This window comes from Tachypleus tridentatus, chromosome 7 (assembly GCF_004210375.1).
Source record: "Tachypleus tridentatus isolate NWPU-2018 chromosome 7, ASM421037v1, whole genome shotgun sequence".
NCBI classification, from domain to species: Eukaryota; Metazoa; Arthropoda; class Merostomata; order Xiphosura; family Limulidae; genus Tachypleus; species Tachypleus tridentatus.
In genome coordinates, this window is record NC_134831.1 from 39,095,840 (window position 1) to 39,123,653 (window position 27,814).

Consider the following 27,814-nt stretch of genomic DNA (forward strand, 5'->3'; position numbering starts at 1 on the left):
TTTCATGGTGTAAAATATTTATAGTTTGTTGTTGTTGTTGTTGTTCGTTATTGCACACAAAGATCCAAGCGACTTTCAGAACATTGGGAAGATTCACGATGTTGAATAATACTTTACTTTAATGGTAGAAGGGATTTTTTTAAATGCATGTAAAACAGAAAGGTTTAACCCTTTAAAAGTCTTGATGGATTAATTTTTATAATTACAAATAAATAACGCAATAAGAGTCAATATTTCTTACATAAAAACCGAATTTGTTTTTAAAATTTACATCAAATAATAAGTTTACTTTTAATTTTGGGAGAAATATCGTATTTCCATATGGGATGTGGCTAGGATACTACTTCTAGAAATGAACAGTTTTATTAGCATACAGTTCCTACGAAACTACCTCTTGGTGTTTTGATGAAACATTGGATTTTGATATAGACTCATTCAAACAAAATATAAAGAAGTGTCAACGTTTTGACATATTAAAATCTTAAACCTTTATGCAAAATCCATTGTTTTTCCTTTGTTGTTTTTGATGTGGTTGGTTTCTTTGTAGTTTAGGCAACTTTTTCAGATTTAAAGTTATATAAATACACATGCTCGATAAAGAAAACTGAGGTTTTTCTACTAGAAAAGCCAATAAAGTACTTTATTTCACTTTACCATTCAAACCTTCGTCCTGTTATACAAGTATTTAAAAGGTATTATAAATATCGTTAAAAGTGCGATTTAAACCATAGCTAATAACTATCAAACTATATATATATGTTAATAGGTTTTTCTGGGATCGTAACCTTTGAACTCCTTTCCAGGTTAATTTTATTTCTTCGGGTAAACTTTCACGATTATCGAAAGGCTCATTAGTAAATATTAACGTTTAAGAGTTTTATTTGATCTATAAACACGTCAGGTAACTGTTGTTGTTTTTTATATAATTTAACCTGGTTTTTAGTACAAGCTATAGTTTCCAGTTGTATCTGTCAAGGTATTTATTTTTCAAGGATTACAAAAAGCACATATAAAATGGGAGTTCGCTGAATATCCTGTCCTTACATGAAACCATGTTATTTTTTCCGAAACTGACTATAGGATATTGTCTTGTTTAGTTTAATATTGGTACTACTTTCTGAGACCTTCACGATGGATTGCCATTTTGGGCCTTAAAACATTTTGTTCTAAAGTATCCAAAATGTATCATTTGATGATACGGCTCTAAATGTACAGTTGTACATCTGTTGAATATAAGAAACGCTTTCAATATGACAGCAGGAGAAAAGTTATAGTTATGAGATGAAACTTCAGTCTGAGAGTACTTATACTCAATACAGACTATTTTCATACCAACGTTTAGTATCACTTCTGAGACACATAGCTAGTACATGAATAATGTTACTACGACGAAGGACTCTCTACAGCAAATTATATAATGAAGTTAAAGTCAGGACGCATTCTGACTCCTCAGATACGGCCCGGCATGGCCAGATGGTTAGGGCGTTCAACTCGTTATCTGAGGGTCAGGGCTTCAAATCCCCGTCACACCAAATATGCTCGCCCTTTCAGTCGTGGGGGCGTCACAAATGTGACAGTTAGTCCAACTGTCCGTTGGTAAAAGAGTAGCCCAAGAGTTCGCGGTGGATGGTGATGACTAGCTACCTTCCCTCTAATCTTAGACTGCTAAATTAGGGACGGCTACCGCAGATAGTCCTTGTGTAGCTTTGCAGAAAATTCCAAAAACAAATCCATCAGAACCACAGGTTGCACGTTAACCATTGACACACGCTCAACTTAAGCTTAACCCTACTTTATCTGTAAGTTTAATAAGCACACGGTAGATGTCGTTACTTTAAAATCTACGATTTTATTTCAAGATATGCAGGTTTTCACATACTATTTCACCATGTTTCACCGACAAGAGTTTTGCTTTTGCTGTACAAAGAACGCTGACTAGAAATAGAAGATGCAATCACGAAAGAACATGAATAATTGTAGAAGTAATATAATACTTTCTTTGGTAACTATATTTTCACACAATTCACAATGATAAAAAACAGAAATAAGAAAGAGAATCAGGCCTGTGGTTAAGAGAAAACCATTACGTTTACAGACACACATTTCCAAAAATGAATGTTTCAACTCTAATTAGTACGTATATTTTCCCAAATGCACATACATCGAATCTGTAAGTATGCACATAGTTTTAGTCCATAAAATAGACTGAAACAGCTACTTAGAAAAGCAAAAAAAAAAAAACAATGACTAGGTCTCAATTAGTTTTATTTGCAGTAGTTGTTCAACTAGAACATTCCAAATCATTCAACTATTAACCGAAGACGTAGAACGTTATTTAACCATTAGATTTAAATCCTTAAACACGAGCGTAGAAAGCTCTTTAATTAGAAAACCTGAATTCGTTACTTCTAGAACGGTCCCAGTTTGTTACTTTGTAATTGACAGAAAGTTTTGTTTGTGTTTGGTAGTTGGTATTTTATTCTGTACTTTCTTACTCTTGTATTTCCATTTAAATTTTATATTTTCCCAAAAGTTTGAAATCTTTTAACGTACGATAATTTCCGTTCGTTTTTAATTTTTCTTTTTTCTCATTATTAACACAAATTGAAAAGTGATTCTTACACTTGGTTTACCCAAAGTACTGAAATTATTTAGCTAAATATTTGGTGGTAAAAGTTTTACGGAAGAAAGAAAACATCTGTTCTAAAACCTGTTAATAAAGTAACACAAATCTGCCAAAGGGACCACAACCATGAGAACGTTCTCTGCGAGAATGACGTTTCCATATAACTGTTTGTCATTTTAAAAACCTTTTTCTGTTATAGAAAGAGAAAACTACAATGTCTCATATATATTACATTAATGTGACAAATATGATAATTTACAATCAAAACACGTTGTTTTAACATTTCAACATGAAAATAATACAGAAAAACCAAGATAACGCACACGGTTGAGGTTGTTAACATAAGCGAGTTGTCATACGTGAAAGTAAACAAACTGCCGTAAAAATTTACAGTTTATAGAAACAATACCGGCCATATATTTTAGCTCAACAAGAAAAACTATTTTTCATATATTATCAACAATACATTAACAGCGTACTTCCTGCTTTCTCCATTTTGTAATCGCAATAAACCAACCATTCATATACAGCAAGACGAAAGACATATCTACAAAAAGGTAGGGGGATACTTTATAAGACCCGATGTGTTTCCTTCTCGCGTCAGAGAATAGTACAGAGTATTGGTAGATTATTAAACATATATTCCTGGAGAATAGTACAGAGTATTGGTAGATTATTAAACATATATTCCTGGAGGTTTAGCACATTTCATCGCTTCTACATTTCGTGCCGTGCTGGAGACAACAAAATATTTCAATTTCAGGAATAGTTTTAGCGAGCTGTTTGTTCTAGTGTTAGCTGTGGAAATAGAATCACGAATAATTATCAAGTAATAAAGATCACTGTTACACCTCTTATAGACTACTCTAACCGTAGCTATAGACTAGGTACGACATGAGAAGACCTGGTTATAAGTAATGCATGACGTGAAATTAAAAAGAGTATCTACATTTATTCCCCGTCATTACCTGCTAACACACTATAAAAAACACAGTTCATAGTCGTGACATATATACACAGAATCCTACTTCAGTAACAAATATAAACATCTTAACAATTAACATATCTGGTCAGGAAGCACGAAACGGTGCAGTTGGTCACATCATCGACCTTAGCGTATGATAAAAAGGAAGGTGATAACAGATGAGGGTTTTGAATAACCAGTGAAACCTGATTCGATACCGAAAATAACTAGGAAAAAACACGCGGCGTAAATGATTATGCGAGTATATTAAATAATGAAATAGAGAGTGCCTATTAATAAAGTAAATAACTAAATAATTCCCGAAGTGAAGGCCACATATACGTGCATAGACCTGGTGCAAACCACTAGTGGTGTGGACAATGACAATGGCTCTCTCCAATAGTGACTAGTAGGAAGTACAAAGTGTAGAATGAAGACAGTTCAACCAACATGAACTTACCAATACAAACTGTACAGTTATAGAGAGTCAAGCTGAAAAAGGGCATCAGCTAAAGACTTTCTGGCAACTGAACTGGGCACGATGGTGTGGACATACTGGAATAAAACAGTGATCAACTACTGTGAGTGAGGGTGACTAGATATAACAAAAGATTGTCAAACACATGGGACAAGGAATTCTTCCCAGTTTGCTGTTGACCAGAAGAACCAGTTAAAACCAGTAATATCAGAGATCTTAAGATCTGGGCCGCATCTCCTCACCTCCACGCTTTGAGTTTTCTAAATGAGATCCTCTTGAATTTGGATATAGAAGAAATGCCATCCTTGCATTCGTCATCGTCAGAGATCGTTTCACCTTCACTATGGACTACCCGTTTCGGTGGTTTATAGTCAACGTCTTCTTTGGAAGTTCCAGAATCGTTCATACTTTTGATATGACGTTCTGATGATAAAGGTAGGTGTCGTGGTGACGACTTCTCAGAATCTACCAATAACAAAAATCAAGCAGGTTAAAGATTACTCTATCCGAAAGAAATTGATGAAGGTTATAAGATACTCTACAGACCATATCTAAAGAAGGTTACAATTAATTCTATCCAACACTTCTAAAGATGTTATACGTTACTCAATCAACACATCTAAAAGTGGTTATATTTTACTCCATCCAATATATCTAAAAATAATTATATGTTACACTATCCAACAAATCTAATTACGGTTATAGTTAAGTCCAACCATCATATCTAAGGAAGGTTATATGTTGTATGATATTTTATCCAACACATCTGCAGATAGTTATATGTTACTCAATCAACACATTTAAAGATGGTTATGTTTTACTCCATCCAACACATCTAAAGATGGTTATATGTTATTCTATGCATTGCATCTAAGATAGGTTCTATATTATATGTTACTCTATCCAACACATCTTTGGTAGTTTAATATATATTTATTAGTTTCTTACAAATATTTAATTTGTTTGTAGGAAATTAATTAAAATAATAAAATTTTCTTGATTAAAAACAACAAAAGAAAGTTTAAATTGACTTTATTTAATGAAAGTAAACATTTACCTCATCCAAATCAACTTAATTAAAAAAAGTTCTTTTTATCAACAGTACATACCTTTAAGTGAATAGCAACAGGTTTTTTACATATAAAAATAAAAATGGACTTATCACTATATAATCTGGTAAAAAAGTCATTCCAGATGACAAAAATCGCTACTTTTGTGCATTAACATAAAGACCCAAGATCGGTTAGTAATAGAACTAAAATGTCACACTTAACACTTCTTAATATTATGTCGGAATGTCTACCTTTGGTTCTGGATGAACTCCGTAGTCTCCCAAGTCTTGACAAACTTCCGGATTTCGTCCCGACATTTCTTTTCTTTACGTGCAAGGCCTGTTGAATTATTAAAATTACAATTAATATACGGTGGAACTGGTTCTGGTTCTTTCCCGAACATTGTAAAATGGTTGACAAATGTTTTGTACCAGGTCGTTGATTGATAAAAGAAGATGTCAAATTTATCAAAACTAGTACTAACAACCGGAAATACACTGAAACTGATTAAATAAGCACATTTCAACAGCTATCACCAGGTGACCTCACAAAAGAATAATCTAACTTTTTACCACTTCTTTTTCCTTTAAGCCAAGAACTGAATTTATAAGATTTTATGTCTGTAAACAGGCACACACACACACAGTTTAATAATGGCTTTTTGTGAAGACGGTTAATCAAAATTATTGGTATTGAAGTTAAATATCGAAGTTTGAATAGATTCTTACGTTGTTAATACATAAATGTCCCTTTATTAAAACACGTTTAAACTGAGAAGGCTCAAACGCAATATTTTATTCGATTCATTAGAAAAGTGTTTTGTTTCTATCTTGTTTTAGTTGGATGGTTTTCTGGTAGATCTATCTAAAAGAGCTGATCAAATCGAAAGTTTAAAAATTGATTATTTGCGAAAATCTTCAAATTTAGCTACATGCAGCAAGGAACCAAGACATTACTCCAAAATTGTAAACTTACTAATTTCTCATATTAACTTTTAAGAACTTATCAAACTACTTCAGAGCTTCAATGCCAAAAGATTTTCCAGAATGACACCACGTCTTTCCTTAATGCCTATCAAAATTAGCAGTTTCCTTGAAGAACACAATTGGCTGCAGTATAACGGGGTTTATCAACTCGGAAATGGGAAATGGCAAGCACAGAATAGCTAATATGAAACGTGCTGAGGACGAACCAATGAAAATTTACCTCATCACGTTTCTTTAATTCAAACCAACCCTTGGCTTTCCAGCGAGCTTGCGCTTTGTAGACATTTTCGTTATCACTCAAAACTCGTAGGTTCTTCTGCATTCCTTGACGGCGGACTGGACCAGAGAGACTGCTGTCATCTAGCGGGGGATATTCGACTTGTTCTACCAGGACGAAACTTGCCGGATCCTCCATTCGACGAGCCTTGACAAGAACCTGGACAAAATATAATTTAGTTTCACTTGAGAAACAAATGTGTGTATATAATGGATAGGGAACAAAGTGACAGGAAATAAAATAATTTGTTCATTATTATTAAAATGATACGACTGGTCAGAAAATTTTTATACTAATATCATTAATTATGAAAATTAAGTTGGTAAGATTAATATCTGTCTGTAGTTACTATAATAAGAAGATAGATTATTATTAATAGTAAAACAAAACGTGCGGCGGCTTTTACATATTACTAAAAATTGAATATTATTAACGTGACGCTCGCCATCTATCGACGGCTAGTGGAATGAGAGATTACATGATTCATTTTCCCCGACTTAATACATCATGAGTTAATGTGCATTACACACAAGTCAGGTGTCTACGCTACTTTCCAAACGTTACTCTGCATTTCATATAATTTAATGAGTTTAATTAGCTTCACTAGAAAGGGAGACATGAGTAAAAATGGTTTTAAGTAAAATTAAAATGAGGCTTGTTGAAACTTTGTAGAATGGACGGCAATTGCCTGTTGTGGAGACTGACCTAAAGACGAAAGGCGGAAGACTTTCGAAATGTCATCCTCTACATTTGTGTCTCCACAACAGCCAGTTGCCGTCCATTCTACAAAGTTTCATCATGAATACTCTGCCTAAACAATCTATCAAATAAAAAGTACGACTTGTGTTTGTCTAGTCGTCAAGTGTGTGTTAAAGACGACAGGTCTATATGTCAAGTTTGAAGTATATACGGCAGGCCTGTGTGTCCATAGCCAGCTTCCATCATGAACACTGTTATTAATGGCATTACTTTCCTAGACGTGAAATACTGTTGATCCTAAAGCACAACCCTGTCAAGAACTTTCCCATTCATTTTATATGTATGAGTGTTTATCATCATGACTCCGCTTCAATGACCGTTGCTTTATCTGATAAAGAAAAACCCATCAACACTAGGCTTTTTTGCCACAGTTGAGGTGAAGGCACTACCGTAGTTTTAACGGTAACAAAATTAGGCGCCTTTTTCACACTGGGTTTGTAGTTTTGCTGTATACTGTGTTTTATACACTAGCGACACCCACCTGTGCAATGATATCCTGCGAAGTACTTGTGATAGGAGCCTTCAAGATGGCGTAGGGCTGTTCTGGAGACACGTTGTAAACACAGACCAGAAACATTTCTTCTGTTTCTCCCCAGTCGTGAAGTTCATCAGTAAGTTCTGTGTCTCGTCTTTTCTGTAAAGAGGAAATTATTTATAACAACATCATACTTGTGTTTTATCAATAGATTAACAAACAATGAACTATATACGAGGTTCCATGAACTTTCCTTACCTTTCATTCGTCTTTATTTACAGGAAGAGTTTGTTCAAGTTTCTACTACATTTTGGATAAATTATTACGCCTCGAAACGCCAGCCACAAGTAAAGTCTGATAGTTCACTGTTTATCTAACATTTCCATTTTGTTAATTCGTTAACAGAAAACATCACTGTAAAATTGAAATGTTTACCTGTTCTTTTTTAGATGAACTTCGTATTGTCGTCACCCAGGCCCTGGTACTGGGGTCCTGCAAATAGAGCATCACTTTTAAAACCTTATAAGGACACACTGGTAAAACTGCAGTGATTAGTTTGAACTACCGAAAGTCTCTTTAAAAAGATTACATGTGACGAAAACAGCAATTACATACAGAATGGCCAAAATGTTTGTCAATTAAAAGTGCAGTTATTAATGGAAACTTCTTTCCACGTTCCTAAAATGTACCAGGGACATAAGCAGCACCGAGATTTAAACTTAAAAGTGCTACAATAATTCATTCCTGTTACAACAAAATTGTTCGTCGTTTGTATTTTCCAACTGTGCTTATTCTAAGGAACCGATTATATAAAATAAACTTCCTCAGTATGTGTAGGTTAAAATACGCTGGAATACAAAATGAAAACTTCCTCGCTGTTGTAAATAACAACGGTTTTATGCGGATACAAAAATGGCGGTTAATTATAGATATTTACAACAAATTAATCTTGTAAACAGTTTGCTGAAAATTGCTTTATTACTCGTTAACAACTGTTGCTTTATCCTTTCCTTGTTTTACTTAATTTAAAGGGTTTCGATTTTCCTTATTTCACTTATTTTAAGGTTTCTCCTGTTTTACTTAATTTAAAAGCATTTCGGATTTCCTTGTTTTACTAAATTTCGCATAGTTGAAATCTTCGACTTGGACAATATTCCTACAACCTGACAACATTTTTTATTTTCAGGCGTACATCCCATCCCGAAACGAAGCGAACAGTCTGAAGCCTCACAACGCTAAACACCGGCTTTCTATCTATATTCGTAGTCGGCAAAACACAAATAGTCTACCGTGTAGCATTGCGCTTGACAACAAACTAACTTCATGAACTACTTTATAAGATATTTTAGTAAACCGAATAACGTTTTGTTAAAAACTTTCACTTCACAGCTGACAAGCTAAAAGAAACTCGTCATTAAAATATCAAAATCGTTTCATCAACAATCACACTCGTCTGAGTTTCAAAACAAGGCACTTAAGTAACAGCCATCGTTGTCTAAATCTCATATTTTACGCACACATCAATAACTGTCTTCTATAAAGTACTTTATTTAACTGTGAAACGTGTCAAGACTACAAAATAACGCTTTTCGTTCTTTTACTCAGTTAAATATTCCAAACAGAAAATTTCATACATCACTTAGTTTCTTCAAAATGAATCGCCCTTCTCCCTGCCAGTGAGCCTGGGCCTCTAGAGGGCGCTCGTTTGGGTCAAGAAAGCGTTGCGATGTAGACTTTTCAGAGTGTCTTTTATCCCATCCTCTCTGAACTTCCTCAATCAAAACATAATCATTCACCGATTCGTGAGATTTATTGGCTTTTGTAAGAGCCTAGACATGTAAGCAACAGTTTAGGTTAGAGAGGCTGCTCGGATCTAAACAAGTCTTTATGTTAAAAAGTCTAATCTAAACAATACTTTATGTCACAAAGTCTGACATGATCTAAACAAGACTTTACGTTAGAAAGTCTGATTTGATATAAACAATACATTATGCTAGAAAGCCTGATTTGACTTAAACAATACTTTATATTAAAAAAATCTAATTGGAAATAAACAATACTTTTCGTTAGAAAGTCTGACCTGATCTAAACGATACTTTGTTAGAAAATCTGATTGGAACTAAACAATGCTTTATGTTAAAACGTCTAATCAGATCTAAACTATACAATATGTTAGAAAGTCTAATTTTATTTAAACAATACTTTATATTAAAAACCTGATTAGAAACAAACAATACTTTTTTTGGAAAGTATGATCTGATCTAAACAATACTTTGTCAGAAAGTCTGATCTAACTTAAACAATACCTTATGTTAAAAAGTTTGATCTGATCTAAAGAATACTTTATGTTAGAAAGTCCAATCAAATCTAAACAATAATTTATAATAAAAAGTCTCTCCAGATTTAAGTAATAATTTATATCAGAAAGTCCGATCTTACAATGTGAATATGGTGTCACTACTTTCAATATAAGAAAAATCCTAAAATTTTAAAATTGAGTTCGTTTTGCTGAATTTAACAACCAAGAACCTCAAGTACTTTTGATAAAGAACAACAAGATGACCACATTTCTTTTATGAAACTAGTAAATATGACCACAACCATATGTTATTTATTTGATGGTGTCAGTTTAGCTCTGGTTACCAGAAATCTGAAGATGTGGATATACACAAAAGAATGAACATATAAGTTTAGGAGAAACATTTGATAGCACAATAACAAGATTAATGAGCAACATTCTCCTGTTCTAAAGATATTAATAACAACAAAATCATCACACTTAACTAGTAATTTACTTTTGTTAAAGTAATGACAAGAGAATTATTACGTAGTCATTGACTTACTTATTGTGTTGCTCCTAATGGCTTAGCAGTTTATTTGAGAGCAGTATAATTAAAATGTATGGGTTCAAGCCTCATGGTAGGCATAGCACAGATAGAAAGTTGTGTAACTTTATGCTAATAGTGATACAAACTTTTGATATAGTGATAAAATTAAAATGTTAAGTACTGGGTTAAATGTTATGCAGTCACAAAATGATCACTTCAGCACTGGGTTGGTTGTTACACAACCACGAAATAATCGTTACTTATCATTTTTTGTAGCAAGTTGATGAGGACATTGATTTAACAGATGAATGTTGAAAACAGAATATTACCTGACCAATAACCTCCTGAGTTGTACTCTCCTGAGTGATCTTCAATATTGTACTGGACTTCTCAGATTGAACTCCATGAACCATAAGAAAGAACATCCTTCTCTTCACAGGTGCTGATCCAATACTTGTAACCTTAAAAAGTTAACCATTTGAAATTATTTACATTAATACTGTTGCTGTAATGTAAAATATGATGATTCATTAATATACATTTAAATATTACTTACTGGCTATCTTTATAAATAGAAACAGTTGGGTTATAAGGACAAGTACGAATTAAACTTTAAGTAGCTCAAACACCTGTGGTTAAGACTTAATTTGACTATTTAAACCTACTAAGCTAGCTGGTGTTTACAAATTCTCACACAGACTCTGATACATACTTCTTTTAAATCATTCTTTCCGCTATCTGCACTCAGCGTTTCCTTAACTTTGTTCTTAACTTTCTTTCCACTTCCTGGTTGTTCTTCTTTACCTCCTGGAAGTTCTAGTCCTTCTTCTTCCCAGACTGAATGAATGAAGAGAGTGGAAAGGTATAACGGCTGATTTTGTGGGCTTCTCAGTCGAACTTGTCGGTACCCTAAACACAAGACAGAGCAGACTTCAATACCAGTAGCATCTGATATTTCAAGCAAGAGATATAAATAATAATATACAATATCAATGATATTTAATCAACACACATACACTGACATTAAAAGAACTTTGGAACTTATCACTGGAAAAGAAGTAGAATAATTCTTTTATTTGTGGAAGATTTTTGGATGTGATACTGAATCCTTCATAGAACAAAAAACGTTTAAGATAACCTCACTAATTAATTGTAAATCATATTTACACTAACTTTGTAATTACATTAATAAAGTTTTACTATTCGAGCAAAATTTTAAAAGGCCTGGAAAACTTTTCTGGGTTTAATCTGTATATTGCATTTCAACTGTTTTTCTTTCCTTGCTTACTGACCTTGATCTTACTTGTTAATAGAGATAGTTATTTCCACCAAACTCTGGATATTCTGTTCAAGTCAGACAACACTTGAGACATGAAACAAAGTAAGTCTTCACTGAAATTATATCTAAGTGACTTAAAAAAACAGTCTAGTGTTTGTAACTGTGAATGGTAAAAAAGAAAAATTAGTATTAAAAATTACAATATGTCAACAACAACAGCCAAGGTATTATGTTTAACCAGACAGATTACTACAACTGAGATGATAAACACTTGCCTTGTTTCAAGCACTTGAGAGGTATGACCCTCTGAGAGGTCACGTGACTCGTTCCTACATCAATCACAGAAAATCTTAAAAAAGCCAGTTCACTGAAGGTAACCTGCAAGTAACCCAAGCAAATCCTAATTTTAATTATCAATGATCATTCCTATAGGGCAGCTCATAAAATAATTAAATTCCTAATAACCAACAATTTCCATATGTAGGATGAATATTCGTTTTACTCTCAATTTATGAAAAATGACATTTTAAAAAAGAATGTTTAACAAACAGTAGACAAAACAAAGAAACAAATAATAACATCGTTATCATTTCCACCAACTATTTTATTGTCTAACTTATTTAGTTTTGCATTAAATCTTCAGAGGGCTTGCCCTTTTATATTTTTGTTTTTTTTTCATATCATCAACTGTGGGGTACAACTGGAAACTAGAAAACCATCTGATACATATGTTAATCTTGTAACACAACTGGAAACTTAAAAAAAATCATGATACATTTGTTAATCCCATAACACAAATGAAAACCATCTGAAACCTCTGATAACCAGGTGACACAACTGGCCCCTTATACACCTGTTATAAGACATTATATGACAATGAGGTTACAGAACCACTTGCCTTAAAATGAAATATATCATTCCATATTGGGTTGAGAGAATTTCTCTGCACAAGTTTTGTTTTTTGTCTGCTTGCATCCACAGGAATCCCAATAACTTCCACTTCTACTTGAGGACTTCCTGTGTAAGTGCTTGGGCAAACGTACTGGCCTGAAATAATCTGGCAAGGAGAAAATGTTTTCTCTTTGTTAAGAAATCTACTTATTGAAGCATTGTGAACAGGCCTACTGTCTTGAAATACATCACAATATGACAGACAACATCAATGATGTTTTTATTAAGAGCTAAACATCACTTTGGTATTTTAAATACCCTAAAGGCAAATGTTATTGAACGATGTATCATAAACAATACTCACTGTGATGTTGAGGTTGATGACGTGAAGTCCATCAAATTCTTTATCCCAAGGATTGAATCTTCCATACATCATGTGACCACGATCCCACATGACTGAGGGCTTCAGTACATAACCACAATGGCCATTTTGTTCAAACATGGCAGTGTTCACATGTAATGCTGAATCTGTGTTGGAAAAAGTTGCCAACAACTGTCTTGTAAAAAGTTTTGCTGATTTTACTGAAGTTAAAAGACTTAGGATTATTACTTATGTTTTAGGAATTATTTCATTTTTCAATGAAAAGCTTACTTAAGTTCTAGGATGAGTATTACAAAACATCTGTCACATAAAATAAATCATCCCTTTGTGAGTTATTCCTGACAAATGAGAGTAGCTTGTGTGTGAAATTTTAATAAAACCATAATAATTTTCATTTCATAAAACAAAAGAAAATAATTCATAACAATGATTTGAATTTCTGTGCCCTTTAGTTTAGTGCAACAACTTTTAGTCTGAGAAACTTATCTCAGTCTCATAAATAAGTGCAACCAATTCTAGTCCAAAAAACGTAACTTCATTCTGATAATTGAGTTCATCCATTTGTAGTCTGAGAAACGTACCTTAATTCTGATAATTGAGTGTAACAACTTCGACTCTGGGAAACTTTCCTTCAGTCTGATAATTGAATGCAACCACTTTTAGTTTGAGAAACTTACCTTCAGTCTGATAATTAAGTGCAACCATTTGTAGTCCAAAGGCCCAGAATATAACAGGATTAAAGTTTGAAGAGTCGATTCTCATAGCAGCAGGATACGTTCTCATAAGCTGATTTTCACAATGAGTGAAACAACAGTTAAGAATCAGTTAAAGTCCTGATGGATCTTACTAGAACCCTTGGCATAATGTCAGTTCTACTAAAACACATTAAAATTAGAACCCTCATTGTGATATCACTTCTACTAACACATATTAAAATTAGAACCCTCATTGTGATATCACTTCTACTAACACATATTAAAGCAAGATTCACTCTCATAGTGTCAGTTTTACTAACACAAATTAAAGTTAGAATCATTAGTATTGTGTCAGTTCTTCTAACACATATCAAAGTTTAAACCCCTAATATAATATCAGTTCTACTAATACATATCAAAGTTAAAGCCTCTATTATAGTGTCAGTTCTATAAATATGCATTAAAGTTAAAACCTTCAATATAATATCAGTTCTAACAAAACATTAATGGTATAACCCATGGTATAGTTTCAGTCAGTTCTACTAACACACATTAAGGCAAGATTCACTGGTATCGTGTCAGTTCTAGTAACATGCATTACATATAGAATGCTCAATATGTTAACATTCCCACTAACAAACATTAAAGTTAGAAACATCAGTTTTACTAACACATATTTAAGTTAGATTTATTGGTATAATGTTAGTTTATCAACACACACTAAAGTTAGAAATTTTGATACAATATTAACTGTACTAACACACATTAAAGTTAGAAACCTCATTATAGTGTCAGTTCTAATAAGACATGTTAAAGTTAAAAGTATCAGTATAGTTTCAGAGTGTCAGTTCTACTAACAAGCATTAAAGTTAGAACCCTTGGTATAATATCAGTTCTACTTAAACACATTATAGTTAGATTCTTTGTTAGAGCATCATTTCCATTAACACACATTAAAGCTGGTAATCTCGATGTAATATGGGTTCTACTAACATACATTCAAGCTAGAACCTATGGTGGAGTGTTAGTTCTACTAATAAACATTAATGTTAAAAAGCTTGATACAATAACATTTATACCAACCCACATTAAAGTTAGAAACCTTTGATAGAATATCAGTTCTACTAATATACATTAAAATTAAATTTTCATTGTAGCATCTGTTTTACTAACACAAATTAAACCTGGAAACCTCAATGTAATATCATTTCTACTAATATATATTAAACTAGAACCATCAGTACAATGTAAATTATACTGACATATATCTGAACTAGTGTTACTAAGCAGACAAAGTTGATCACTAGGGTAGGACTTATCAGAAACAAGTCTGGACTTGCAATAGTTATCAGAAAGTCTTTCTAATCCAAGAAAGTATCATAAAAAATTTGCAAGGTTGTCAAATCTTCATGCTAATTTGTAGAAAGAGTATTTCAATGATTAATCTTAGAAATAAAATGAAAGGATATGCTATCAAAGCCAAAGGATGTCTCTTGCAAAGTCGCTTGGCCGTGTTCTCATTTAAAGATGACACCTGGTAACAGGAAGCACTAATGTTTGGCCTTCTTGCTGAAGAGTCACTCTTGGTTTCTAAGAAATGACAACTAATAAGACTGAGCATCAAGAAAGAAACATAGGAATACTGTTTAATTTCAATTAATAATAATATTGGTTTGGTTTGTTTTGGATATTTGTGTAAAACTACATTAGGACTTTCTGCATTACCTGTCCACAGTTTTTCCATCAACAGCTGAGAGAGACTGCTGTTGTTTGTTTAATTTAGCTCAAAGCTACTTTAATTTTGATAGAGGGAAGGCAATTAGTCAACACCACCCTCCACAAATTCATGGGCTCTCTTATCAAATTATGGGATTTGACCATCATGCTTATAAGTCTAAAATATGATTTTTTTATTTTATGTAGCAATGAGGGAAGAATGGTGGATCCACAATCCAGAACACTTGGCCCAGCCTAAAGAGAAGACAGTGCATCCATATCACACACCACTCAATCTTGAGCTACTCTATTTAAATAATGGTATTTGAGTGTCCCTGTTATAGGTTATAATACACTCTTGATTCTAGAGCCTAAAAGATGATTACCTATTCTTTCAGCAACAGGTCATAAACCATGGATCTTGGGATCTTCAGTTTGGCCTAGCCTTAAGAGTAATCTAATTGTTTAATTATTTTACTTCAGATATTTATCATGAACAAAATCAAATGCTATCAAAAGAAATAGAGCAGTTTAAACTACCTAAAATTAATGCTCAAATATGAACTTTCACAAACCTGTCTGGGGTGGTGGTGGTGGTGTGCTTGGAACAGGAGCACTACTGGTTACCAGAACATTCTTTTTACTTGTCATTTTTCGCATCTTGACAGATCCTGTTGGACTAGCAGCTCCTGCGAAACCTACAGTTATTGAAAAGTATGCATTTAACCTAATTACAGCATTCAACGGTAATAAAGCAAAGGTTTTCAGTATTACTAAATATCTTTAACATTATGAAGCACTGTGTATTTCCTCTTAATGTTACTCTGAGCTACCCTAGTGTTTGTCAGACTACTAGAAGTTTTTAAAGAAAATAGATGAACAGTTCCATTACTTCCAATGAATGTTAACCTAAGCCTGTAGCGATAACAGTTAGCATATCATGAGGTTCTTCTTTCACGACAGTTATTAATGATAACATATAACGCTTCTCTTTCATTTTGTGAAGATGTAGATTCAGTTAACTTTTTTAAAGAAAATTCTGACAAACATCTTCTATAGACTGGATGTAGAGAACTTCACATCTCTGAGCACTTAACATATTATATTATGACATAGTCAATTTCAACTAAGACTGTTTGTTATAACACAGCCAGTCTGTTAACCTCCTCTGGATTGTGTCTGATAGATTGCATTTCAACTAAGGCTTGACAGTAACATAGCCAGTCTCATAACTTCTGCTACTGACCTCATAAGGATATAACAAGTTGTGTTACATTAGTTTTACATTGAACAAATATAGAGTATCTTCAATAGTCTTTTATAATTGACCTCGAAATTTATTAGCCTGACAGTAGATCACCAGGTCAGAAAGTTCAGGGGCAATCTGGCTACTGGCTTTTCTGGCTTTGTTTACATTATCATCCTCAGCCTGCCAAAAGTCCTGCACATCGTTTTGGCTACGAGGGCGAGGTGTTCCACCACATGACACAATTCCTGGACTAACAGTCTTTCCAGATCCTTCTTGGCTTGAAACGGATCCTGTTCGGCCAGTCATTGAGGCAGATTTACTGACTAAACTTCTTTTGTCCACTTGTTCACAGATTGGTGTAAAACTTTCAGTCAGTGAGGCTCGTGTTGGAATAACGTCTTTATCTGTGATAAAATAAATGCAAGAATACATTGTGTACAAAACCATCTTGTAAAAAATAACTGTAATATAGCAAAATTACTGTCAGTCAACCTGATGTCTAAATGACTAAGCACTAACATACTATGTAATGAACTACAAAATAACTATCAGTCAATTTGAAATCTTAATGGATAAATACTACTGTATTATGTGATGAACTAACTGTAAGTAATTATAAAGTTTAAAAAATAAATAATACATTATCTGTGTGTTACAGAGTAACCATCAGCAGTTGTAAGGTTTAAAATATGAACAATACATTACTGAGTGTGTGTCACAGAATAACCTCAGAAACTATAAAATCTAAATTTAACAGCTTAATCAGATAAACAATTGAAACAAAAACGTTGAATGTTGTAACTGTGTTCACCTTAAGTCAAAAATGTTATGTTGTAACTATGTACGTCTTAAGAATATTATGTTTCGACAAAGTACATTTTAAGTGAACTATGTTATGTTGTAACTATGTACATCTTAACTGAAGAAGCTGTAAGTTTATAAATCCTAAATCATAAAATTAAGTTTTAGTTTTGTCTGTTCTAGTTACATGTTTCCAGACCTAAGCCTGCATACCAGCTAATTAACACAGAAAATAAAACTTTCATATTTACCCATCAGCACATCATCCTCGTCATCATCATCTTCATATTCATCATCATCATCTTCATTTAATGAGCTCGTACTTGCCGTTGAAATTATACTGTTGGTTCGGCCAGGTATGGTCTTGTTCTTTTTGTATGAATATTAGGACAAAATAATGGATGAAACTAGAGTCAAATATTACATGAACGAATCCTAACATAAAATAAGTTATTAGTCATAACTACTATAAATTACTTCACCTCTTAACTTCATGAAATCATAAACAACTATTTCACTGCTTTTCCAATCTAATGTGAAACAACAAATAAAGATAATGACACAAAGTAATAGATAATACAATTTAGATATGGTTACTGTTTCATATAAATTATTAATTATTAGTTACCAAGTGTCTGAAAGCATATTAGATTTGTCAGTAAAATGTTTTAATTACTGTGTTAAAGAATATAATGCATAATTTACTAACAAATGTTTGTTTTGTCATAATTATAAATTAATTATAAAGCTCTAATTTATGTGAAAGTTAATTAATCTGATGAACTGATCAACTTTAGAAGGTATACCTACACAACAGTTAGGGAAGCCAATGACACAAGCAGCCTGTGAAGAGACAGTTATGAAATCTGGAAACACAATGTATCAATGTTTTACAATTATTAATTAATTACAAAGCTCTAATTTATGTGGAATTTAATGAATCTGATAAACTGATCAACTTTGGAAGGTATACCTACACAACAGTTAGGGAAGCCAATGACACAAGTAGCCTGTGAAGAGACAGTTATGAAATCTGGAAACCCAAGCAATTTTGGAATGTATCAATATTTTGCATAGCAGGTAAGAAACCTGACAGCCTGAACAACTTGGAAAGGTACACTTGATGCGACAGTTAATGGGTGGGACCTGACAGCCAGAGCAACTTGGAAAGGTATTCTTGATATGACAGTTTAGGGGTGAGACCTCACACCTGAGCAACTTGGGAAGGTATTCGTTTTTGTTATGAAAACCAAATATTGTTTATGTATTGGTTGAATGCATGGAAAAAGACATCTTAGCATCAATTTGTCTTCTTTGCTGTGTTTCTTCAGGAGTTTCATACAGCCTGTGTCAGTTGTTTTCCTTCTGCTTTAGTTATTATAATTTTTGCTAAATTTTCTTAAATTTATTGTGCTATTCATCCATGTTTTCTTTTTTGCCACCTGTTTCTGAACTGAATTTGGTTGTTGTTGGATTTTGTTAAGAAGTTTAGTTAAGAATTTATTTCATAGATGGTATTAAAAGTATTCATTGAAATTAACAGCTGAGATGGCTTGACGCTATAAACATGGTATCTTTTGATTTCGATGTTAACCTATAATGGTATTGAAAGAACTTGCTCTAAGTATTACAACTTATTTTTAAAAAATGAGAACACAAAATCTCACCTCGATTGGCATTTGAACAAGAGATTTCCACATAAGGTTCAGTATCACAGCCACTCAGCCATTTTAAGATACCATTTCTTTCAATCTAATATTAACAATTATTAATTCAAAGTATTGTGCTATTTGTAATCTTCCCAATATTGAATGAGCTTCCTCTAAATATCATCAATTTCTTGATAAAAGAATTTTAGAAATCTCAGCTGTACTGAATTTGAATGCAATACTTGTGCTTAAAGGATTGGGCACCCAACCACCAAGGCAATTTGAGTGGTATCAACCACCAGACTGGCTTTTACATAGGTATACATATATATATCTTTAAAATATGTATATGGCATTCAACAAGGGGAACATAGCTAAATAAAGGTCAAGTCTGAATTTAAACAGATCACTCTTGGCAACAGGATCTGTCTGACAAGTAAATCACAACCCATTGTGTACTGGATAACTAAACTTAAATACAAGATTATTCTGTTTGTAACAGAAGCTATATAACAAGTAATTTGCAAACCACTTTATACATGGACAAATAAAATTGAGCATAAACAGATCAGTATCAGACATACTAGCTGTTGGATAAATAAACAGTTTATAGAGAGTCCATGTCAGATCACAGGCTAATTCTAGGGTTAACATAAATGTATCTAAAATCACATACTCTGTGCTTCAATGTCAAGGCAGGTGTCAGTGGAGCCCGGAGTTTCTTGTTTTTGATGAGAACTTTATACTGCAGCTGCTCTGGTGAAGGAAGTTGTGGCTCTTCCCAGAAATCACTTTCAAACAAGAATCGGTTTACTAGCTTATCACCAAAAACAGACTGCAAGAAAAGCAAAACAGTTTACATAAATACTTTTCTTCTTCTGAACCAAATATAAATAATGCAAATTTAATACAATAATGTTCTTCAAACTGATTATTAATGTAAATTTCATTCATATTCCTATGCTATGAGAGTCTTATATGGTTACACATTTGTAAGGCAACAGCTGCAGCAGTTCGATATGGAAGTTGGACTACGACTCTTCATTAAAAAAAAGGCCAATAACACAACTTTATAACACAAGATGGCTTATATTAATACAAGCTAATTATCTGTAAAACAACTTTGTTTGTTATTGAATCTCTTGGAAAACTAATCACGGACCATTTGCATTAGCCATCCCTAATTTTTAAGTGATTGAAGAAGGAAGGTAGCTAGTAAACATTACCCACCACAACTTTTAGGCTACTCTTTACCAATGAATGGTGGAATTGACCATCGCATTATAACCACTCTGGCTGAAAGGATGGGCATGTTAGGGGACAGGATTTGAGCCTGCAATCTTTAAATTATTAGTCGATGGACCTAATCGCCATGCCATTCTGGGCCAAAATAACTATGAGAAGGAATAATCAACTAACTAAATAAAATGCGACTTTATTATTTAAAATATATAATTATTAGTGTCGTTGATAATGTCCACTTGAACTACAATTTTACATGTTTCCAAGATACTTTGTGACAATGAGAAGAAACCTTCACAAGAAAACGACATATATATACATATATATAATAATAATATAAATAAATCATGTGACATTAGGTTCTCCACATGATTGACCTATTTATTGCTTGAAATAATATGATATAATACCATATAATTTTAATAGGTCATGTGGCATTACGTTCTCCATATGACTGCCCTATCTCAGGAAATCATACAATGTAATGCAGTATAATCTTAAGAAATCATGTAGTATTAGATTCTTCATGTGACTGGTCAATCATGGAGTTAGGAATAAGAAATGAAACATTATTTTATAACATATTGTTAGGATTAGGAATGAGAAATAAAACATTTTTTGTAACTTATTGTTAGGGTTAAGAGTGAGAAATAAAATATTGTTTTATAATGTATTGTTAGAGTTAAGTATGAGACATAATTTATAATAAAGATGGTGATGAAGCTGTTGATTACTTCAGGTGTATAAATTGCACATAGAGCACAATAATCTCAAAAAAATTCTACTATCTTATATCTGGACAGAAATATTCTCACCAAAAATATGTGTGCCATTTTTGTTTGTTGTTGCAAGGAGCAGTGATTTTCTAAGGAGAGAATTATGGGATAAGGTGATGTCACAAAGGCAGTTTTGCTGATAGCTTCTACAACGCTCTAAAAGAAAGTAATACTGCAAAAGTTAGGCCAATCATTAAGATATAAATTAAATATTTGATTAACAAGTCTAATATTTCACTCAATTAAATATTCTAGCAAATAACTAACTAGATATAAATTTTTCTTATATATTTATAAATCTCTTTTGGTACATTCTAGAAAACTTCCAATACTGTAAACTTGTTTTCAAAATATTTTGGAGAAAATACAAACCTAGCCACTGAGATAGAAAATGCTTTAACACATACACTTAACTTTAAAATACACAATGCCTGAAATTTGAAAGCATCTGGAAGGAGCACTTAAAATCTCAATAATTTTCCATCACAAAACTATCTTAAAGTTACAACTATTTTTGAAGGAGACCCCAAACTTGAGTAATTTTCAATAGTTGACTATTCTTCTTTAGTAGAACAAAAGGCCTCATATGAAAACATTGCACATGTGTGCTAACTTCTTAACCAGAATTAAAGTTACAACTATAACAGGTAGATTTTATAACTTGGCTTCTATCAAATTATTACACATTTACTTTAAAATAAAACCACAAATACAAAATTTCTCAAACACAAATTCAAATAAATTGTAGAAACTATAAACAAGACATGATTAATATCCAAGTTTCAAACATATTATGACTGATATCAACGGTTTAAACAACTCATGACTAGCACTTCAGCTATCAGCATATGACTAATACTTAGATTATAAAAAGTTATAACTGATATCTAGGTTATAAATAAATCAACAATGATATATATTAAAATGTTTTTATTGTGATTTTAACATAACAACTGTTAATATTACATTAACGATTGTTGATACAATTTGGCAACATTAACAATAATTATTCATGTAATAGATGCTTCAAACAAAAGTACCTTGAATGGTATTTTGGTAGTTAAAGTATGACCATGATAGATGACTGGAATCCCATCGTCTCCATCCCAACAATCCAACTCAACACATCGGCATCCAGTTAAAAGAACCTAAATAAAAAGATATAAACTGATATAAACAGTTTAACCTGCTGCTTCATAAGCTGGTGTCAGTTCCCTGTTATTAATATAAACAGTTTAACATACTGCTTTATAACAATCCAACTCAACACATCAGCATCTGGTTAAAAGAACCTACACAAAAAGATATAAGCAGTTTAAACTGCTACTTTATCAGCTGGTGTCAGTTCCCTGTTATTAATATAAACAGTTTAACATACTACTTTATAAGCTGGTGTCAGTTATATGCTATTAATACAAACAGTTTAATATGTTGGTTTATAAGCTACTGTCAGTTTCTGGCCATTAACAAATACATAGAACACTCAGATAATTGCAACTTTAAACAAAATTGGATGGCAACTTTTATTACATTTGTTATTACACTATTTAAAACATAATAGACACCTCTTTGAAAGGAAAAAAATCTAATAATACAAATGTCAAACTAGACCTAAAACTAATGATTTAAACTTCAAGGAAGAAATAAATCTAATGAAACAAACATCAACTGAGATATACAACCACAGATACAAATGACAATTGAAATATAAAACTAATTACACAAATATCAAGAACAAGTGCCAACATCCTTAGTGGTGTTGTCAAAGAGTCTTCAGATCAAAATTTGTTCTGTGGTCTTACATATCATCATAGTAAAATAATTGAGTTTTATATGCTATCAAAGAAATGCAACTGAGTTTTATGACTTTCTCAATGACCACAAATGACTTTTATGGCCCACCAAAGGGTCATGACTAGGTTTTATTGGCTATTTAAAGATCACAAATCTAACCTATTAGACCTATTACCTTAGCTTTTAATTCACTTACAGAGAAAATGTCCGACTAGAAAAAATAATACACCTCATATTGCAATTTATTCTATCCCATCTTAGTACCACCTTTGATTTTCTTAACAAATTGAGCTCCAGCATCCTTTTATTCATTGATGTATGCCCTCTATACTCATCCACCCAACTCCATGAGGAAATTAACGCTGTTTTTTTTTCCATTCTTGGACCAGTATATGATTAATGAATCTACCTGCCTAATGCGTGAATTCTCCTGGATTTTGTTTTAAATAAAAATGTTTCCAGATTTGAAAACAAATTTACTGTCAGATGCAAGGAGTAGGTGGGCTTTAACTTGGTTGTAATTTTTATGTATGTAATAGAGATTAAAGCAACCCACAACCAACCTAGTGAAGAATAGCTTCCTGCCTACTGGCTGCAGCTTTCTTGTACGTCTTTTAGACTAAAGCTCCACACAACTGGACATTCAACGGAGAACAGCCTCCTGTCCAAGGCTTCATTTTATTACCAATGTTCAAGAAATTTAAAACGAAAGTTTGAACAACTTTATTCACGTTCACCAGTTCCTAAACCAGATTCACGATAATATCGAGTTCAATATCAATGTGCTCAGTTTGGTGAGCACTTATAATTTCTAGACACTTCTACAGCTGTATTGAAAGGTAAGGTAATTAGTAACATATACAAAAAAACAACAATGATTATACACTTTCTTTCTCATCACTTGTGTGTCATGAAGAGAACTATAACATTAAGCTAGTTAATGAAAATTTCACACATTTGTAACAACCCTGGTGAGTTAATGGAGACAAGGGTTGACCTCTGAATAGTCATCATGAAAGACTGGTCAACAAAATGTTTACCATTCATGACAAATAAGAAAAAAAAAAGAAAACTTTGCATTTCTAGCAGCTTTTATTAGTCCTAAACTTAATAATATTATCAAGAACACTGCATGGGAATCAGACTTCTTCATGTGTGACAGAAAAGTCTGGACATTTGTTTAAATCCCTCTAAATGAGTTAAACTTAGCAACTGATGTTATAATAATGACTGTATTGCAGGTAATGTGCATAGAGGATTTAAAAAGATATTATATGGAACATAGCTGTGCTATCAGTGATATCAACAGAAGTTCAACTGCAACACATTATTAAAAAAGCACAGTGTGCTTATGTCCAATTGCCCTTTTAGTATTAAGCAGAACAAAAATGTTACTGGCTATTTTCCTTCAAAAACATTGCTCTTGTTACATAAGAAACAGCTGCCTTCTTTGGAATTAAGAACTGTAGATGAAACATTTGTTATGTTAACATGATAATAAGAGAACTGTCTTATTTAAAATATTAGCACTGTTTTGCTATGTTGTGCAAATTAGAATATTAGCACTGTTTTGGTACGATGTGTACATTAGAATATTGTCATTGTTTTGGAACAATGTGTTAATTAGAACATTGTCACTGTTTTACTATGTTGTGTATGTTAGAGTATAAGCCCTGTTTAGATATTTTGTGTGAATTAGAGTATATGCACTGTTTTGTTATGCTATGTAAATTACAATATAAGCACTGTTTCACTACATTGTGTAAATTACAATATTGGCTCTTTTTATGTTGTGTAAAGTAATATCTATTAGCACTGTTTTGCTTTGTTGTGTACCTTAGAATAATAACATTGTTTTGTTATGCTGCATAGGTTAGAATATTAGCACTGTTTTGCTGAGTTTTGCAAATTATAATGTTAGCACTTGTTTGTTCTTTTTGAAAATTAGATTATAAGCACTATTTTGTTATGTTGTGTAAATTTGAATAGGATACTGTTGCACAAAGATGATTAAATCTGAATACATAACTGTTTCAATAAGCTGTATTAATTTTGATATGAGTTTCACTGGAAACTACTGATTTACCTGACTGTACAGATCCACAGATGACTCTCCTTTCAGCTGATGACCAGTAAGATAGGTGTTGTGAGAAGATGCGAGGTAGTAATGAGACAAAGGGTGTTGCATGTCCTGAAAAAAAGTAAAATATTTGAGAAGTTTGCAAAATATTACTATCTTTATAATGCATAAAAAATTGACGTTTAAATTGTTTTTCTAATATATTTTATTGTTGTTGTTTAATGGCAAAAAAAAGTGATTCTTTTTGTGACACATTGATAGTTCTATTCTGACACAAACATGTTAAGGAATACTGTATTATTTAAAACTAAATTGTGTTAAAGTGGGCTTATCCAGTTTACTAGTTTCTTTGATGCCCATTTCACTACAAAATAAATGTGTGAAAGATTTGTTTGTAGTTAAACACAAAACTACACAATGGTCTATCTGTGCTCTGCCCACCACAGGTATTAAAATCCAGTTTCTAATGTTGTAAAAGTCAATTGATAAATCACTATGCCACTGAGCGAATTTTTAAACAACAATGCAAATCAAAGTTATCCATGTTCAATGTCTGAAGTGGTGGTAATACAATGATTTGACTCAGATTTACTGGAAAATTCCTGGGGGGCTAAAAATCTTCTGGGGATCTCATAAATATTTCATGAAGATATCATAAGACCTCTTGATGATCACATTAAGATCTCCTACCTGAATATCTTACAATTTCTTGAAGGTAAAATAAGGAACCTATGAATATCCTATGAACATTTCCTAAAGAACTCATGGAGATCTTTTGAAAATCTTATGAAAAATTCATGAATATCTTATAAAACTTGCTGGAACTAAATGAACATACTATAAATTACCAGTTGACCACATAAGTTACAATTTGATGTACTATAGTGAGATATGTCTTTTTTTTTTTCTCTTTTTGATATTAAAACTTTAATTTGAAAGAATCAAATACAAGTTTAAATGTTTACTCACTAACTTTTACAAAATAAGTTTTCAACCTACAGCAACATATAACGAGAGATGTATCAAACAGAAAAGTAACAAAAATTGAATGTTACAAACACAGGGGCCAAGCCAATTTGGCAGGATAGAAGGGTGGAAGAAGGAAATTTAAATTTCTGAATGATGTTAGGTATGTATACCCAGCTAGAATTGCAATTAATAGTTTCCTTCTAAAATAGGGGGCTAAAAGTTACCCAAATTAACCTCACTTTTATATCGTAACACTTTTACTTGAAACAATTACAAGAAAAGAAAAACTGCAATTTATTTAAGTATGCAACATAAAATTTTACTTTGTTGTTGAACTCATAAATTGTAAATTGAATTGTTTTCCTATTAATCAATATTTATGTTGAATTTCGATCTGCACATCCATCTGACACATCTCTCTCATATTGTTATATTTTATAATTTTTCAAGATTGATTAAACACACACACATAATATACATTACATATTCATGTGTATTCTACCTATAACTTTTTAGATGTGTAAAACCTTTTTGTTACTTTTGACATGAAAACTAAAACACAATACCAGCCATCTTTAGAATACATTGAAACACATATAATTTTCCTTCTCCTTTACTATTTTACTATTCCCTATTACTACTTTTGTGTATATTTAGTTTCTTTGAGAAACAAAAGTTTATTGTTTCATACCTTAACATTTGGATATGTTGTTTCAGAAATAAATGCATAAACTGATGTTTCAGGTTTGAATGATATAATTTCTTGATTTTTCTGAAGTGAGTTAGTCGTTTCTAAAACAAAGGTTTTTGTTCCATACCTCAATGTTTGGACGTGTCATTTCGGGAACGAAGGCATAGTTATCTTTATCCATCAAGTATCTAGCAAACCCTTCAAATGACAGCCACAAGTTTTTTCGCATGACAAGGTCTGGCTCATGACGCTGAAAAGATAAAAATACTTTTTATAATGGAAGTAAAACAGCATTATGTGTAAGTTTCATGGATATAAGAATACACTAAATGTACATTTCATGAAAATAAAACAGCATTAGGTGTAAATTTTATAATAGCAAGAAAGCATTCAGGATAAATTTTATGAAAGTAGGATAATATTAAGTGTAATTTTTAAGGAAAAAAGAGAGAATTACATACAAATTTCATTTTTCAGTAGTTATTTTAGCATAATTTTTCACTTTAATTTTATGTTAAACCAGAATATCACAATAGGCTGAAATAAAAGCTATTAATCAAATGAGAAATTCATGTTAACCCAAAAATTAAGAAAACCTGTGAAAGGTACTTAAAAACAGAAACATTGTACTTGCTGGTCTAAATGAAACACAAAGTAAATGTTCATATTATTATGTATTTTAAAATAATTAGTATAATTAGCTGTAAAGTATAAACAAGACCAGAAGAAAAACAAAATAAACTCCTTGAAAATTACAATATATACACCTTTATCAAGGCGGCCACCTGTTCGTGCGATAGATTCTCCCCCTGATTGGTCGCAAGGAAGTTCTGAAACTCAACTATGCCCATAACCATAACTTTTGAAGTATCCACACCAGTGCAATTGGTCACAATACTGGCAGCAGCTATAGCATCACAGATTTTTTTCCTTTGATTATTAGAGTGGTAATCAAAGGGAGTATTCCTGGACAATAGACCTGAGGAATATGATAAACTTTTAAAGCCAACCAGGGAAAACTTAAAATTTTAATAATAAATCAAATATTCTTAATAGATTTCATTATAATTCTCCAGTGTTTTTAAACAAGTACTATTATTATGATATTTTTAATGCTTTATAATTAAGAGTTTTTGAACTGAAAAATAATTGTAT

At 32.2% G+C, this 27,814-nt stretch overlaps 1 protein-coding gene across 1 annotated transcript in view; it reads right to left on the reverse strand.

Annotated features, from left to right (window-relative positions):
• Window positions 1–600: 600 nt before the first annotated feature.
• LOC143257657 (1-phosphatidylinositol 4,5-bisphosphate phosphodiesterase epsilon-1-like) overlaps window positions 601–27,814 on the reverse strand; it is a 92,096-nt gene continuing 64,882 nt past the window's right edge. Inside the window, exons 18-39 of the mRNA XM_076516700.1 lie at window positions 27,427–27,638; window positions 26,787–26,909; window positions 25,006–25,110; window positions 22,166–22,273; window positions 21,165–21,281; window positions 19,784–19,942; window positions 17,710–17,827; window positions 16,738–17,061; window positions 15,984–16,106; window positions 15,162–15,282; window positions 13,675–13,799; window positions 12,980–13,143; window positions 12,623–12,781; window positions 12,000–12,102; window positions 11,158–11,354; window positions 10,775–10,906; window positions 9,252–9,446; window positions 8,053–8,109; window positions 7,624–7,776; window positions 6,327–6,542; window positions 5,372–5,459; window positions 601–4,533 (exon numbers count right to left, since the gene is read on the reverse strand). Coding sequence (XP_076372815.1) covers window positions 4,307–4,533; window positions 5,372–5,459; window positions 6,327–6,542; window positions 7,624–7,776; window positions 8,053–8,109; window positions 9,252–9,446; window positions 10,775–10,906; window positions 11,158–11,354; window positions 12,000–12,102; window positions 12,623–12,781; window positions 12,980–13,143; window positions 13,675–13,799; window positions 15,162–15,282; window positions 15,984–16,106; window positions 16,738–17,061; window positions 17,710–17,827; window positions 19,784–19,942; window positions 21,165–21,281; window positions 22,166–22,273; window positions 25,006–25,110; window positions 26,787–26,909; window positions 27,427–27,638 — 3,326 coding nt within the window. The 3' untranslated portion in view covers window positions 601–4,306. The remainder of the gene's footprint in view (window positions 4,534–5,371; window positions 5,460–6,326; window positions 6,543–7,623; window positions 7,777–8,052; window positions 8,110–9,251; window positions 9,447–10,774; window positions 10,907–11,157; window positions 11,355–11,999; window positions 12,103–12,622; window positions 12,782–12,979; window positions 13,144–13,674; window positions 13,800–15,161; window positions 15,283–15,983; window positions 16,107–16,737; window positions 17,062–17,709; window positions 17,828–19,783; window positions 19,943–21,164; window positions 21,282–22,165; window positions 22,274–25,005; window positions 25,111–26,786; window positions 26,910–27,426; window positions 27,639–27,814) is intronic.